At 46.7% G+C, this 16,006-nt stretch overlaps 4 protein-coding genes across 4 annotated transcripts; 1 reads left to right on the top strand and 3 right to left on the bottom strand.

Annotated features, from left to right (window-relative positions):
- Positions 1-1,356: 1,356 nt before the first annotated feature.
- On the bottom strand, positions 1,357-2,460 carry N7471_009701 (homeobox domain-containing protein; the record flags this gene model as incomplete). Its single annotated transcript, XM_057282420.1, has 3 exons — positions 1,357-1,503; positions 1,581-2,291; positions 2,356-2,460. 3 exons carry the CDS (start codon positions 2,458-2,460, stop codon positions 1,357-1,359), a joined length of 963 nt encoding a protein of 320 aa, XP_057133303.1.
- A 5,400-nt stretch (positions 2,461-7,860) lies between these two features.
- On the bottom strand, positions 7,861-8,151 carry N7471_009700 (uncharacterized protein; the record flags this gene model as incomplete). The annotated part of the gene is made up of 1 exon (XM_057282419.1): positions 7,861-8,151. One exon carries the CDS (start codon positions 8,149-8,151, stop codon positions 7,861-7,863), a length of 291 nt encoding a protein of 96 aa, XP_057133302.1.
- A 1,756-nt stretch (positions 8,152-9,907) lies between these two features.
- Positions 9,908-10,507, top strand: N7471_009699 (uncharacterized protein; the record flags this gene model as incomplete). The annotated part of the gene is made up of 1 exon (XM_057282418.1): positions 9,908-10,507. One exon carries the CDS (start codon positions 9,908-9,910, stop codon positions 10,505-10,507), a length of 600 nt encoding a protein of 199 aa, XP_057133301.1.
- Positions 10,508-12,842: 2,335 nt separating this feature from the next.
- N7471_009698 (FAD binding domain protein) lies at positions 12,843-14,897 on the bottom strand (the record flags this gene model as incomplete). The annotated part of the gene is made up of 3 exons (XM_057282417.1): positions 12,843-12,854; positions 12,908-14,832; positions 14,894-14,897. 3 exons carry the CDS (start codon positions 14,895-14,897, stop codon positions 12,843-12,845), a joined length of 1,941 nt encoding a protein of 646 aa, XP_057133300.1.
- Positions 14,898-16,006: the final 1,109 nt, after the last annotated feature.

Below are 16,006 nucleotides of genomic sequence, written 5' to 3'. Positions count from 1 at the left end.
TTATTATAAACATAAGATTCCATGCAATGCAATGCTTATAATTTCGGATCAGATCAGATCATACCGAGGTCCTCACCGGACAAAACTCTAACTGTCAGAAAGTCAAAAGGAACATAGACCGTGGTAGGGACGAGGTTGATGTTTGGTAACTCGACGTCATGAACAAAATAAAAAGTCAAAATGGGGTCGATCTTGACACATGCCGAGGTGGAGTATTATTAGAATATCCACTAGTTTACGGGTCTATAAATTTGGAATTTCGTGATTTAATGACCGGCAAACCATGGGTCAGTCTCCTTGCCCCGGCCCGAAAACCACACTTTTTCAATGGCAAAATATTTTCGGAGTATGTAACTTTAGGGAAATGGGCCGAGAGAAGAAAAATTTGGTGGACAACAGAGAATAGAGGTCCGGATTACCTTTAATATCTATTTTGTATGGACATGCATAGAGTAAATAGAGTAAACCATATCCAATCCAGTCCATACAGGCTCACAATACCTGGGAGATATCTGCGCCGAAAGGGAAAAAAAAGTGGTGATGCGAGCCGGTAAGGTAAGACCCATGTTTACGCGGGATGCGAGCAAGAACATGGATGGGTTAGTATCGATGATGGAGACAAAGTGGAGTCGGGTCGGGCTGCGCGGTGGGCAGCTGAGATCTGCTTGGTACTCCATATCTCCGTATTGCTTGACATTTCGGATCCGCATTGGCGTTTGTAGAAGTGGTAATTATCAGAACCAGAGAATAAAATGGAAAAGAAATGTGCCATGTAGATTTGAAAGTCGAGGGTTCCTCTAAACACCTAGTAATGCAATTTTCGCGGGTTTTGTCCAGGGGCATTCAATGCAATGGAAATGCGGTGCAACATGGAGAGAAAAGGAAAACACAAAGTAGAGTAAATCGTAGAATAAATCACAGAAATGATTCGATGGGATTCCCAATGCCATAGTTTGTCGTATACCCTTTTTGCCTATTGATTTCCAACAAAATAAGTTCCCGCTTGGTAAACGCGACCAAAGAGAAAGGGTATCAAAATATAATGTCTGACCAAGGTCTCCGTACCGGACGGCAATGCGACATGTAGAGTGAGCTCCAGAGATCTGGAAGGTGAGAAAGGAAAAAAAAAAAACATAGGAAAAAGAAAGAAAAAGAGGCCAGTCTATCAAGCTCGCCGTATCCTCGACCCCGTGACTCGTAAATGGTAGAGAGAAACAATATAAAAGCTTCCCAGTCGTAAAGTGAATAAAAGGCTGACGTTGCGAATGCCGTGTAACGTTGAAGAATGAACAGAAATAGAAGAAAAAAAAGGCCGTGATCAAACCCGAACCTCATAGGTCCAGGTTCATCGCCACTCTAGTGATGAGGAGAGGGCATGTGTTCCGATCCATCGACATCACTAAATGGCGACTGTCGTTGAGAGTCCGTATCCGCACCACTGCGCATTTGGTTCCGCAGCGCAGGAAGCTGTCGTCTCCGAGCATTGATAAACCAGTTACTGATCTGTATAAAAGAGATAAAGCATTAGCAAACCAACCACGACAACCCAATTGCCAGTCTGTAGTTGTAAAAGTGCGTACCTGACTAATCGAAAGCCCCGTCCTCGTCATAAACATCTGCTTATCCTCCTCACTGGGATAAGGATGATCAAGATGCTCATGGAACCAAGCCCGCAAGATATCCGTAACAGGCTTGGGCAAGTTGCCCCGTCTCCGCTTCGTCTTAGGATCAATCGGATCCCCCATAATCCCGAAATTCCCCTGCCCATGCCCCATCATCTGCGGCGACATCTGCTCATCGGCATACCCGACACCAGGATGTCCATACGGCGACTGGGGATGCATGATGGGCTGGGCAAAGTGCTCGCCGCGCGGATCAGCGGACATTGCTGCTGCCGTCGGCGCGGGCTGGCGGTATTCCTGCGCAACGAAGGGGTCGGAGCGTGGGGGCCGCTCGGGATACCCACTGCTGGACGGGTTCATTGTTCGGCCGGGAATGGAGTCCAGGTCGCGGATTGGAGGGAGAATTGGGCTGGGCCCACGGGATGCGTTTTCGGCTAGATGCATGTGATGGTGGCCTGGATCTGGCATGCGGGGTTGGTGGTCTGCGCCGCGGGAGACTGTGTATTCGCGGTGGGATTCGTAGGGAACTTGGTTGGATTGATTGCTGTATGGGATTGAGCGGGGGTCGGCCATTTCGTGGCCTGAGGGTGGGCGGTCTTGTGAGTGGCGGGGGGTGGTGTAGAATGGGGAGGTTGATTCGATTTCATCGTGGAGGTGAGCGGGGAGGAGCTGGGAGATGTTAGATACTGATTTCAGGTTGTATTCCTTTAAAGGATTTAGGGTTATATCTTACCTCGCGGAATGAGGGGAGGGTTTGGTGAGGGTGTCCGGTTGACGACTGGGTTGTATACGAAATAGCCATATTGGTATCTTCGTCTACCTCATGAGACTGTGACATAGACAAGGTATTTGGGGAGGGACAAGGATAGAAATGTCCGTAGGAAAAGAGTTTCACAATGTATTACAAAATAGAACTATGCTCGACACAGTCAGAATCGAATATCAGACGAGGAGTCCGTAGTTCAAACACCAAGACTCTCCAGAAAAAAGGTATAAGAGGGAAGGGAGGGGTGAAAGTATCCAAAGAAGCACTCACCAGGAAATCAGGCTGATTTTACGTTGACATGGTAAAATAAAAAAGAGAAAGGCCAAGATTATATGCAAGGTTGGGGAATGAGGGCAAAGATGGAAATGCGGTTTCCCAAATAATGCAGGGCCCCGTACATTATTTCAATCCAAAAAAAAGTGGCCCCAAAATCTACATTAAAGTAAATTAAAAATTAAAAATTAAAAAAGAGACATCCAGCTGTTACATGTCCATGGAAAAGCAAGAACAGGGGGGCCGAAAAATGACGATCGTGGGCTTGGTGGGTACATGAGTCGGAGCACCAGTGCTCCGTGTCAAGGGCATGCAGAGCGGAGAAGCATACAGAGAAAGGTTCCTTAAGGTTGACAGATAGAGTCTTTCTCTGGTGGAATAGTCTTAGCGTCAGGATCTATCTCACGAACTACTCCCCGGTTCCATATATTGTAGGGATTTTAGGAGTTCCAGGGTTTTGATTGGATGTTTCGGAGTAAAGGATTGTATTAAAGGATATTTGAAATTAGAATAATATTTTTTTTTAAAAAAAGTAAGTGCGGTTCACTAGTGTACGTCAAATTCGGGGATCTCATGCCAGTGCTTATAAGCAATATTGGCCCTAAAAAAGAGATCTTCCAAGGTCCTTTGAAACCATACTAGAACAATACAGAACAGTGTACTTCGTACTTGAAAGTACAAATGTATAAAAATACAACTAAAAGAAATATACGTTACGTTGTAGGAAAGGTTGGGGAAGAGGGGATGTCCGGCAGACAGCCCCGGGAGTAAGGAGGGGGGGGGGATTCTGTCATAATGTGCCTGAGTCAGGCTGAAGTTAATTACTTGTTTTCTGTAATTAAATATATATTAAATCAAATCACATCCACATTGCTTTTTTCTGGGGTTATGGGAGATGCAGTACTCGGGACGGAGCACGGAGTAGTTCGTGACAAAATGAAAGCAAAAGGGAAGAAACATCCACTCCCATGGGAGAGGAAAAGACACCCAGAAGTGTTCAGTCCAAAGATATAGACCGAACCGCTCCGTATGGTAAAAAAAAACCAAAAAAGTGTCCTAAGTGGATATTCCAGACACCGAGTCGCAGAAAAAGATCGCCGCTTCCAAAAAGAGTTATCACTGGTTCCAAAAAGATCGTGTTCCGAGCAGAGCTTAACCCGGATGGTGGGTACAAAAGAGAGAAAGGTTCTGGATTTCAGTTGGGCGAATCAGGAACCGCAGAGGTGACGCCTCGGATCGATCGTAGATTGCCTAGAGCCTCTCATCGGTGGGCACGGTGACTGATCGACCAAACAGAAAGGGAGAGGGGCTGGTATTGGTTTACAGGGATAGATCGCCTAGGGGTTCTTCAATTTGTATCCCCACTTCCTTCGAGAGCTTGTGGCGTCGAGGGCTTTTTTTTTGGATTTCTTTAGATTTTTTTTCCTGTCTCCGTATGTCAGATCAAGGATCACCCGGAGAACCCGCTTTGGTCTTTCCCTTTATTTTACTGTTTTCGCGACGTTATGCACTCGTGAGCTGGTGATTTGGTGGCTGTTGATATGATTGGAGTGGAGATACCCTCGCATATGATATCTCTTAGGTGTGTTGCATTTTAGGTATTTAGCTTAGGATATCACCGATCGTAAATTGAGCAATTTACGCTAATTAGAATCTTTACCTCGCGTGTCGCGTCCAGACAATGTAATCTGAACCAATATATTCTGGAGCAATTTCTCAGCTTGACACGACACACATTGCACTAACAGACCCGCTCTAGCAACTAGTCACATTCTGACAACTCAATAATGGCGCAAGTCTGTCATGTCTGGAGATCCCTGGACTAAATGCAAGCTAAGTGTGATCCAGCCCAATGCTACTCAGCCAATCAGATCGGAACAATGGAGTTCCTTTTTCTCGATTTTTTTGTGATTGGATAAGTTCCTGGTGAATCCTGTAGCAAAATGTACTATAACATAAGTGCCAGAATACTATCATATTGGAATTGTTCAATGTTGTCTTCCCCCTGTACAGCCCTATACTATCACCCCTATAATAAATATCCCGTCTTCATCTGACACCCGAGTCTATTTATTTCAAAGTTTAATAACCAAACTTAACCCCCGTGGACCGCGGTCACCTCGGGCCCTAAGGTATGTCCTATGTCCTTTAGGCCCGTATTGCATTCAAGCTAAGATTCGATCCACCCATCAAAAGGAAGATCCTTTTCAAAATACAACATAAATAAAATCGAAAATTATTTCCGATCGGGATTGGATCCAGCCTCGAAGCTTTGGATCTGGATCTACCGAGAATTTCATTTGATTCGCTGTTCCAGAGAGGTCTTGGAAAATCGGAAAATTCAAAGTTTTATTAAAGTCTCTAACCGAGGTCCTCCGTACTCCATACTCATAAGCTAACAAAGAAAAAAAGAAAAAGAAAGAAAAGAAAGAAATTGGAATTCCAACCGATCATCATACCTGCCATGCCCTTGGGCCCCATTTACGAGATCAGAGATCGTGCATGAAGGAATGCAGATCATCGGATCTCGCAGGCAACCAGGGTCGTCCCTGGTAAAATGACTGGTCTAAAATGCGGGTGATCTCTCTTAAAGCTCTGAGAGCCATTAGAGGGGAAACTGGGAGGGGTAAACATAACATGCCTTTCTCTTGCATATACTTTTCTGTAGTACCCTAGCGTCGGAGGTATTACTCCAGATCGGTGGGAACACATAATCCATGGATGCATGCAGTATTTGTCATTTCCATTTCCCGGTTCTTGGGTCAACCGGGGGTTTATTTTTTATTTTTTATTTTTTATTATTTATGTATTTGTATTTGTATTTATATTTATATTCTATAAATTTTTATTTAGGTCCAATTTTGGGTGTTTAACCTTATTTTCATTATTCTTGACATTTGGGCTTCTATTTTATCTATTAATACTCCGTATAAAAATTCTAGATATTGAATTGCCAAGAATTCCTTCTAGAATCAATAGTCTCCTTTTCATGAACTGTCAAAGCGAGGCGTGATTCTTCTATTTTTCTTTCTATGTGGATACCAGAAAAGAACTGCTATTGGGAATATAATAAAATGGAATAATGAGGTCCGTAGCGGTATAGCGCACATAGTACAAGTACTCCATGGCCAAAGTAACACAAGAATGCAACTTTAGAAATCCCAAAAGGGCCCTCTGCATAAAACCAACCCCGAATTAAACGTCTAGATCGTTGATAGGTGCATCTCTTCTAGCATGTACCTGGCTGAAATCTGGACAATTCGAATTGTTTGCTTATTTGGCTGCCCAAAACAACATAGGCTCGTGTCACCGGAGGAGTATTCATGCATGATTTAGGCATGCCAAGGGTATAGTTCGTGACAAGGCCACCAATCCCTCATCGCCATGCAAGGTGATATTACAAGCTCTTTTCTCTATTGGTCCGATCAATACTTTATTAATTTTACATGGGGCCTTGTCTTTTTAAATGACGTGGGTGGGTGTCAGACGTCTCTTTCTTGAACGGGTAAGGCAGTTAGACAGGGCCCGGGAATATAATTCCTGCCCCGATGGACTGATATGACTAGTTGGATGGTGAAAGGTGTAGCGACGGGAGCTCGGGTGATGGATCGGTGGGTTATGCGTTAGTGCCTGACTCGGCGCTAGAGACCGTGTCGATAGTACTTTGTTTCTTTGTCTGCTTTCTGCTCGGCTAGAGCTTGGCTATCCTTGTCGGCTAAATTTAGAGCCGACATCTAACGTTACCTCGCTCGGTTAGGAAAGACTTTTGATTCTATGCGAGATGTCAGAAGTATCACTTCCTGCTACTTCCTTAATGCAATATCACTGGTGATATAAGCAAGCATATATCCTCCTCCTAAATGGCACTCGCTCAATTTTCGAACCGGAAGGTCATGCACGAGTACGGACTAGCGAGGAAGACATAGCCCACTTATCACATATGCTAAACAAGTCACACCTGGGGGTGTTTTTTAGTATCCCCTTGAAATGTATCCACAATGTCCCAGATTCGGAGACTTTTTACCAAGAGTAATATAGTGAAAGTTTTAACTAACGGGTTACATTCCAAATAACGCAAGGAAGCCATAAATCAGGTTCAAGTGCTTGGGTTGTTTCCTATCTACAGGAAGCACAAATGTGCACGAATGTGGAACTGCATCTCATCCTGGCACCCTCATTGTGTTGACTGCATCACGAAGGATGGTACCAAGCTCACGGTTTAATATTGCAGGCTCTCTTTGAACTTCCCGACATCGAAGGATCATGGCTCAAGGAAGCAGATCGCCATGTCAACTTGTTCATGTTTGCATCAGACGCCAAATGACAACGTAAATAGACCGTAGCAGGTATTTCTGAGCATTGCCACAGCTTCGACCAGCTTTTCTTGTGTCTGCAACCTTTTTCTGCGAGGGCGTTGCTTCCACAGCGGTAAAATTTCTTTCTATCCCCATCGGAGAGAAATCTCCAGCCTACGGGGGGTAACCAAACAGCACATAATCGGCGGAATATTGCCCAGTTTTGTTTCTTTGCCCTTCTAGTTATTGGGCGCAGTCATTGAACCCTGCCGCATGGCTGATATACCTCGTGCTTTGTTTAATCAAGCTCATCGGTGATATCATCAAGCCCACCTGATCAAGAGTTTGCGTATATCCAGTAGTACCATCGATATGAACATGATGTAGCCAACTTCGAGACAAAGAGTGAGTGTCGACCAGTATTCCTTCTCGGCTGGCGTGGGCAGCCGGATGAGGAAGGAAAATGACTGGTTCGGTGACCGCTGCAGATGTTGGCTTCACCAGGTCTTTGTAGGGTGTAAAAGTCCCAGATTATCAAGCAGCAATTCCACTCTGCTAAAGGAGGATAATAAGCACTGTCGCATCCCCGACGTCCTGCCATGATATAGAAGTATGACAGTCGATGTTCGTATAAGGTATAGGGAGATCATTACCGTGGACGTCTCTTCGGCTTCGAAGACGGAGGCAGGAAAGGGGAGGTTGAAGGATAAGGAAGCAACTGAATTTCTATTCTGGGGTCCTATTGTCGGCTTAGAAACAGCAAATATATAATGAGGTTGATCCCTGACCCGGAGCAAGCACATGATCTCAGCAACGTGAATATGGACATTCGGCCTTTCCTTCCATAGCGATAAATACCTCGTTGAAGAGCGATAGGTGTGTTTCTATTTTATCTGCCTAGGACTCACAGCTTGATGCTCAAGGTTCTAGCGCGCGTATTGAGGGACTTTCGGATCCCGCTCGACTCGAAATTTTCGTCAAGCCTGTCCCAGAGTTCTTCACCCTCTTGTATTGTAATATCGGTAATTACAAGAAGGTCTGGGTGATTAAAATCGGATCGAGCTTGCACATCTTGGATGATGGCTTCGATAGTGGAGTAGAGGAGATCAGAACCTGAAGCACTGGGCGTTGGAGTTAAAGTTTTGGCAGAAATTGCGATGGGAAGGAGGTCTGGGTTTATTTCGTGTTGTGACATTTTGATAGTAAGGTGTTAGGGAAGGAATGTGGATGATATTCATTGAAGAAAGATGATTGCTTGTTAGAAGCGCTGAATATGTCTAGGGCTGCATCCTTTATGAATAGCTCACATACCGCCTTTCCATGACCGCCTTGTATATTCCGGTCTTGGTCATAGAAGCCAATAGATGGGCAGCGAATAGTTGATACCCTGGTTCACCTGCGGAGGACCATTGTATGCTTAAGTCTATTTCTTGAGTCTAGGAGATGCTGGGAACATGTCTAACACCATATCACAGACACTGGACCTGTAACACATGGGACCTATTTGCTCGGACGTTTAATAGGCTGTACTATTATATTGCATGAAGGAAGAGCTTTCTACATTAATGGAGCACTAGTAAAAATGGTATTCAACCTAGGAAACAACCCGACCATTGTCTTATTATCTTATGGAATACCTCTATCAAATCGTTGACTCCCGCACAAGGCAATCAATCATATTCCAGCACAGCAGTGAGAGTACTAGGCGATAGATTGACGAAGCTTGAAGCTGCTCCTACTGTGGCACGGAGCAAGACATCGCTCTCCCTATGAGTTGCTAGCTCGCGCAACCAACTATCCACCCTGGCAACGGATGTATCGATTTGTGTGCGCCATTGGTCATAAGTCTCACTCTCTCATGGACCTAGAAAACCCATGTCGCCAACGATTGGCATCGGACCTGGCAGAAGTGTCACCAATAGATCCCGCGACTCTTGCGTCTAGACACAGATTGTAGAATGTTACTGTTAAGTTTATAAGAGACGAAAGGCAGAGAGAGGAGAAGAGAGTTGCATCAGAGAAAGGAGACGAGCTCATAGAACTAGTTAACTAGTTATCCTAGGCCACTGGCCAGAATTATCAGGCACCAACCCCAGTCTCCACTGCCTGACTAGGCACCCATCTCAACAGTTACCACGACGTCCAGTGCCTTTCTCTAGCGGTCTGGAGATTACAGAAATATCGAAGATGTCAAGGCAACCTCCTGCCTAAGGCGGATAGGACCTTTATTCTCATCTAGACTAGTCTTCCTCTCTTTCTTTCTTCCGGTTATTAGCTCAATTCAATCCATGGCCTGTTTCCCACCTTCCTCTCCACAGAAATCCATCCATCCATGCCGTAGATCATCATTGCTGCTATTCCTGTCTTCTTCAATCGAGAACTCCATATCAGTATATAAAGTATCAGTGCGCAAATTCCCTGTGCTGTCATCGGTGTATTATGCTTCACTGCCCGGTTGGGGCGCCAGTCTGATGCAGGGATGTGGATTTGTTGAAACGGCCCCCACGGGGCTCGACCCTCTAACCACGTCCGCGAAAAAGAAAAAAGAAAACATAGAGACTTCATTGGTTTTGCATTCAGTTTTCCCATCTTTTTGTTCAAAAGATACGCATCAAACGGAGGGTTGACCAGCTCATCTGCACCATCACCATCACTATCACTTAAGCCACAGCGGATGATCCGGCACTGATCGGGTGCCCTACACAAGTTCCTTTATGGCTGAGCCAATAAGATTACCTCGCTTCTTTTTAGCTGCATGCCCAGGTGGTTAGGCTGACAGGGTATCAGCTCATTTGCTGGGCTGAGTTTCTGGGGCCAGCCCCCTAATAGTTGGGGGAATGCGGCTTAAAGAAGACCTTTTCCCACTTCTTTTCTTTCTTTTTCTCGATTCCTGAAATCTCTACTCATCAGTTGCTTTAACAGTTAATCCTTTCACAAAAACGAAATACATAATGCGTATCACTTGGTTTCTCTCAACGGCACTAGCTGCCCTCGTCACTGCGGACGAATCAACCAGAATCAACTATTTTGGAGGTGGAATGCAATGGGCTCATAGTCTCCACCTCCACCCATGGACCAGCACAGCTGCCAGCGTCGCTGGGATCAATGCCGTCGCCACTACCTACAGAATCGGATGTCTTAGCGGTGCGCCCAAGTCTGATTGCGAGATCGCTACCCCCTGGACCATGATTCAGGGCCCGAAAACCTACAGTCTCACAGGTGTATATACCGTGTCGGGCTCAGGAACGGTCAATGCTGTGACTGGAACCCAAAAATTTGACTGCACTTTCGCTAAGGCCACCGAATCTCCTTCTTGTTCGTTTAGCGTGAAGGTCACCGGCACCACTGCAGGCGTTTCGTATTCTACCTCCACCTCCAGCTCCACCAAAAACCTGCCAACGAAGTCCTACACCTCCTACGGGATAGATGTCACAGCCGGAACAGCTTCATTCACTGCCAGCGAGGCAACCAAGACTCCTAATGGGGGAGCTATGGTTACTGCTGCGCCAATGGGGGCAGCTGCTGTCGTGGCGATCGCTGCTATGCTCTAGTGCTTTGCTTGTTGACCCTTTGCATGCACCGTTCTTATGTTACGAGAAAGTTGATTGAAGGGTGTTTTGATGAATTAGCCCAAGCACACAATTTGTGGCAAATTGTATATTCTCATGTTATGTTTGCTTTATGTTCTAGCCTTTTCGGTAGACCTGACGATTATGTCAAGAACAGTTTCTTTTCTTATCCAGTGGATGATGGATGGATGGATGAATGAACGATTCTATTTACACTGATCCCATACTGAGCGATGTACTGCTATTGTGTAAATACACGAACTTTGAGCCACACCTAGGAAGGCGTCGGATTTTAACCCGTGAAAAATGCCGGGGTTCTCCATTACCCTATGTTTTTGGATCTCTCCATAACAAGAATAGCCGGCCGCTTATACGGCCTTGTCAAGTATTTTTTTGGTGGTTTTTTATTGTAGTCTTTTCAGATGTCTTTTCAGATGTCTTTTTGGTGGTCTTTTTAGTGTCTCCTTAGGTAGTCTTTTTATATGTCTTCTTAGATAGCCTTCTCATTTGTCTTCTCAGATAGGTTTTTTAAATATATATTTTTATAGATATTTTCTCCCCCTTCTCAGTTTGTTAGCCAGATTCAGGGTATAAATACCCTGCTCTTCATAGATTGAATACACAGAGATTCTTCTTCCTCTCTCTCCCCTTCGCTAGTAGCCACAATAACATGGCTTCATCGCCAGCTTGCCCCGAGGCTTCCCCAAGGGAAGCAAAAGTTACCGATGATCAGATCCATGAGACATTCCAGTTCTCAACTGGACTAAAGAAACTGGTAGACCCGGATCACTACTACTACCAAAATCGGTGGAAGCTACGGAAGAAGTGCTATAAACTCTTGTTTGAGGAGGTTCTGCCCGAACGCCCGAATTTTCCAAATCGATATCTGGAAAAGATCCTCCAGCACAATGTGGGGACCGCATGGGCCATCAAAGGCGCCAGCCGCTCGCCACGGCTAAGACTTCTCTTCCAACAGCTTCTGGAGCAAAAGGTGTTTCAAGAGGTAGACCAAAGCAAGTTTGGCCACCATCAAAAGATTCTGTGGGAAATACTACAGCCACTTTTCCACTAGACCATAACAAAAACCTCGGTTCCTGTTTAGGGCCTAGGTATCCCATTTCGACAGATTCTAATCGTCGATTCCTGTCCACTAAACGCATGGTATGCGGAAGTGGTTCTGCGTTCTGCTCTTATTGACGCCCGAACGTATCATTCGGCTCTTAAGCGGCTCTTAAGCCAAGCAAGCGTGATACCCTAGTGGGCGAATTCAACGATCCCAAAAGTCTGTTACGAGTTAAGCCGAAGAAGAACAGACCCAGAGCCAATCGCGGCCAAAAGGTAGGAAGCTCAGTTATCGCCGATTTGGTTCTAGCTAACATGCTTTAGGCTACCTCAAACCCGAAAGACAAGGAAGCGGCACCGGGAAACGAGCCTAAGAGGGGTACCTAAGCAACGCCCCCAAGGCCCAGCACACTGATTCTACAATGCCGCCGGGAAAATCAGAAAGCGGGCTAACCGTATCACACAAGCCCATCGGTATGCGGATGGCACGTTCCGCAATACCTTCCCTGATGAAGGACAGATCCTCTCTCACAGTGCCCGCCCGCAGTTGGTAGCTCACAACTTACTATGGCAAGACCTTATGACGCCGTCTGTTGACCGGCAGTGGAATCAGAAAACCTACCTATGAGAAGGATGAATTGGTTCAGAGGGTCACTTGAGGGTGGCCGTGACGGTGAGAACAAAGTAAGAGATCAAAGAAAGATATGTGATTATGAGCTGGTGTCCTATTTCAGAATGTATTATGTCGTCTGTTATGTGATTTAGGTATTCAGGCTGGGATCTGAGACTGCCCTGAAGTAATGAACACTACATAAGCAGCAAATAGACCGTGGCAATACAGGACGGAGCGTGAAGAATCAGATAGACGAAGAATCAGATAGAAAAAAAATATTGATTTATGTATGTTCAACTAAAACTGGAAGAAATATCACAACCCATAAACCTGGGGAACAAAACCCGGGATACCAAGAAAGAATGCAAAAGAAGAAGAAAAAAGACAAGAGAGAACAGATAACCACCCCGCTAAAAAAACATTAATCAGATAAAGAGCAAAATGATGCAAGGCCAGTCGACGGTGTGTGTCTAGCCATGAGCTCAAAGCAAAAGAAATAACAACCGCAGAGCTTCTGCATATGCAAGCAGGACGGGACAAATATGTACAGGCGAATGACCAATAACTTTTGCACATGATTGCAATGAGCATTTGGCCATCAAGGCATAATGCGGGAGAGCCAACCACTTAGAATTGAAGCGATCACCAAGTTTCCTTGAAAAAAGTCAGCATAGCCCCCCATAACATCAAAACACATCAAAACTTACAGCAATATACTGTCCAGCCTCCTTCTTCCGCTGCCAGAACATATCGGCCTCTTGGGCATTGAGATTACCCTTGGCCATAGCAACCTCAACAAGAGCAGCCTCAACGCCCTCACCCATACCCTTACCCGAACCACAAACAAAGACTCGACCATCAAGCGAGTTGATAACGAACCAAACAAGATCAGCCTGGTGTCTAACCTCCTCCTGCACATAGCGGCTCTCACCCTTACGGCTCTGCACAACAGTGCGCACCTTATCCTCATGCACACCCCACTCGCCCGAGTAAAGCTCGTCGAGCAGTGAGTCACGGACACCCTGCAGCACCCAGACCTTATTGGCGCAGTTCGCAGACTGCAGACGGCGCTGCACAAAGCCGCGGAAAGGCGCAATTCCAACTCCTGCACCGATGAGCAACATCGGCCCGTCAGAGGCAAAGCGCGTCGCGAGCGGGTTCGCCATCAGTCCTCGGAACATGGGTACATGGAGGTTGAGTTTCTCGCCGGAGGCTTCGGCGGCAATCGCTCGCTGCGCGAGGGACTCCAGGTACCCGGAACCTACGCCTGTGCGGGACCCGCCGCGCCAGTCATCGGACTCGGCGACTGTGACAGCGACTTCGATTAGACGTCGGCATTCGCTGCCTTTGTACTGACAGGATATCTGGGGGTCTTGGGAGAGGGAGTAGAAGCGGGGCATGAGGGTGTTGAGGACGGAGAGGAGGTGGTCGAGGGGTGGTTGAGAGCTTGAGAAGGCTGTGAGGAGTTGTGTGAGGGAGACGAAGGAGGTTGTGCGTATGTCGCAGAAGGCGCCTTGGCCTTGGGCTGAGGAGAGGTAATCGAGGATTTTCTTCTCGTTTGGCTCGCTTGTGTACTCTGCGAGGAGGCGGAAGAGTGGCTTTGTTGGGGCGTAACTCTGGATGTCCGAGCACCAGCTTAGGACTTCACGACGGGTAGTGATGATTTCGCGGGGCTTGTCGTCGCCCCAGATTGTCGGCCAGCGGCCATTGGTTGTGCGCATGAGGACTTTCTTGTCGCGCATGGAATTTGGCACACCTAGGAGGTTGAGGACCTCTTCGACTTCGGAGTCTTTGTTCTTGGGGCACACGCCAATTGCACCGCCGACTACAAAGTCGACCATCCCGCTTTCGGCAGGGTAGTCGGTGACATCGATATCAAAGTGGTAGGTACGCTTCTCGGCTCCGGGTCCTGTCAACTCACGGGTGTGGAACAGAGGCGCACGGTAGACCTGGTAAGGAGGGTGCGGCTGCACGAATTCCGGAGGGTGGTCTGCGGGGCCAAAGGTCATATCGGCCGCCGATGCGGGGGCTGGCTTGAACGAAACGGTCTTCTCTGGGAGCGGGGCAATGTTGGAAAGCTCACTGTCCATGGTGAGGAGATCGAGGTTTAGTTTGAGGCTATCAAAAGCCTTGTTGCCGATAGGTCCAACGATGGAATTGAAGCCTGAGATCGGTCCATCTACAGGGCGCAATGCCTGTCCCCGGCAACAACCCCCACCACAGCAGAGGGATTGAAGCTTCTGAGTGCCTGCTGTGCCCACATTCTCCAATACCCTTCGCATATCGTCCGCGTTCTGTGAGATGAGAACAGTGGATGCTCGTCGCCGTTGCCGACCACCGTCGACCTTTCCCTCTGCATTTTCTTCCTCGGATTGGGACTCGGTGGGTGGTGTCAGAGGGGTGTCGGGGGAATTTGAGCCGCTCGATACAGTGCCCTGGGAGGAGCCCGAGGAGATGACGTTGAAATTGGTGTCGGTCACTGAGAGCGAACGCACGCCTCGAGGCTCTTCCGGAATTGGGTTATCTGGGTGGGAGGTCGAGGACACTGGGATTTCTTGATAAGTGGCTCTGCGGGGGCGGGACCCCGTTGAAGCATAAGTCGCCGACGGCATGATGGATTGGACGGCGTGAACTAATTCGATAGGTTAAAATGTGAGTCTCGATTGGATTGGGGTTGAGTGTTCTCCGCATACCCATGAGGAAATTTAGAGGAGTGTTGGGAGTTACCGAAAAGTTGCACAAGAATCGGCGCAACGAGGGAAGACCGGGGTATATGAGTCGAGACGTGATGCTGGTTAAGGGATGTATGTAGAACCCCCTTTTTGCTTTCTATGAATAGAGCATGGGAACAAAATAGTGGGATGAGGGAAGAGAGAGCGGACCCGAAGAATGGTCGGGATGGTAGTTCCGTACAGAGAATCGGGGAAAATGAAAATGACGGTATGGGATTGAGAAATACAGGGTTTCACAGCGTTGAAGATCGGAAACAGAACAGGGATTTATCAGATTCGCCACATTCTTCGTCACCGGGTATGTTACGCGGTTGGTTCCGGCATTGATATTTTACAACTATATAAGAGCTAGAATATGGGATCTTGACTAACGTTAATCTTGAATGTCAGCAGTAATAAGGACTCGACTACTGGATATGGCACCGGCTCCATTTGGGGTCATCGTATCCATCCAGATCGACGGTGCATATGAAGATGAACCTGTACTTTACATGTATTCGGTGGCGCTGAGAACAGCCGAGGAAACTCCCGGCTATTAACCGACCTGGAATGACCATAGTAAGATATCATATGATTGCAATTATCCTACAATATACAACTTACGTTGGACAGGGGTTCTACAGGGATATTTTAAATTGCAATTGGAAAAAAATGTAAGTTCCGAGGTGGGCCGACAGAAAATGTTGAATTCAAATGTTCGAACATGTGTATTGTATGTAATATGACAATACCATACACATTACCTCGGTTATCAGATCAATCAGATAGCAAAGAGCGGATTTGTCCGCCTCTTCGAGTAATCAATCCCATCTGATAACCGACTCCGTATTACCACACTCCACATGTAAGCATGTGTTCTAGTTATCTACTCCGTACGAACCGGGGCAATCCCAGACAGGGGCACATTATATTATTATTTTGCAATAAAAATCCCCTGGGCCCAAGCCTCAAGCCCCCATTCTTACAAAGTACGAAATGTATCTCTCTCTATAGTCTCCCCCACTTTCCGATCAGCCGGACCAAGCCTCGTGTATTTCGTTGGCCCATCACAGCTCTCCTAGCTTACACGTCCCT

Source organism: Penicillium samsonianum, assembly GCF_028829775.1.
Source record: "Penicillium samsonianum strain IBT 33392 chromosome Unknown utg000005l_segment0_segment0, whole genome shotgun sequence".
NCBI lineage: Eukaryota > Fungi > Ascomycota > Eurotiomycetes > Eurotiales > Aspergillaceae > Penicillium > Penicillium samsonianum.
Note: the sequence above shows the minus strand (reverse complement) of the source record. Positions and strands in the feature narration are given on the sequence as shown.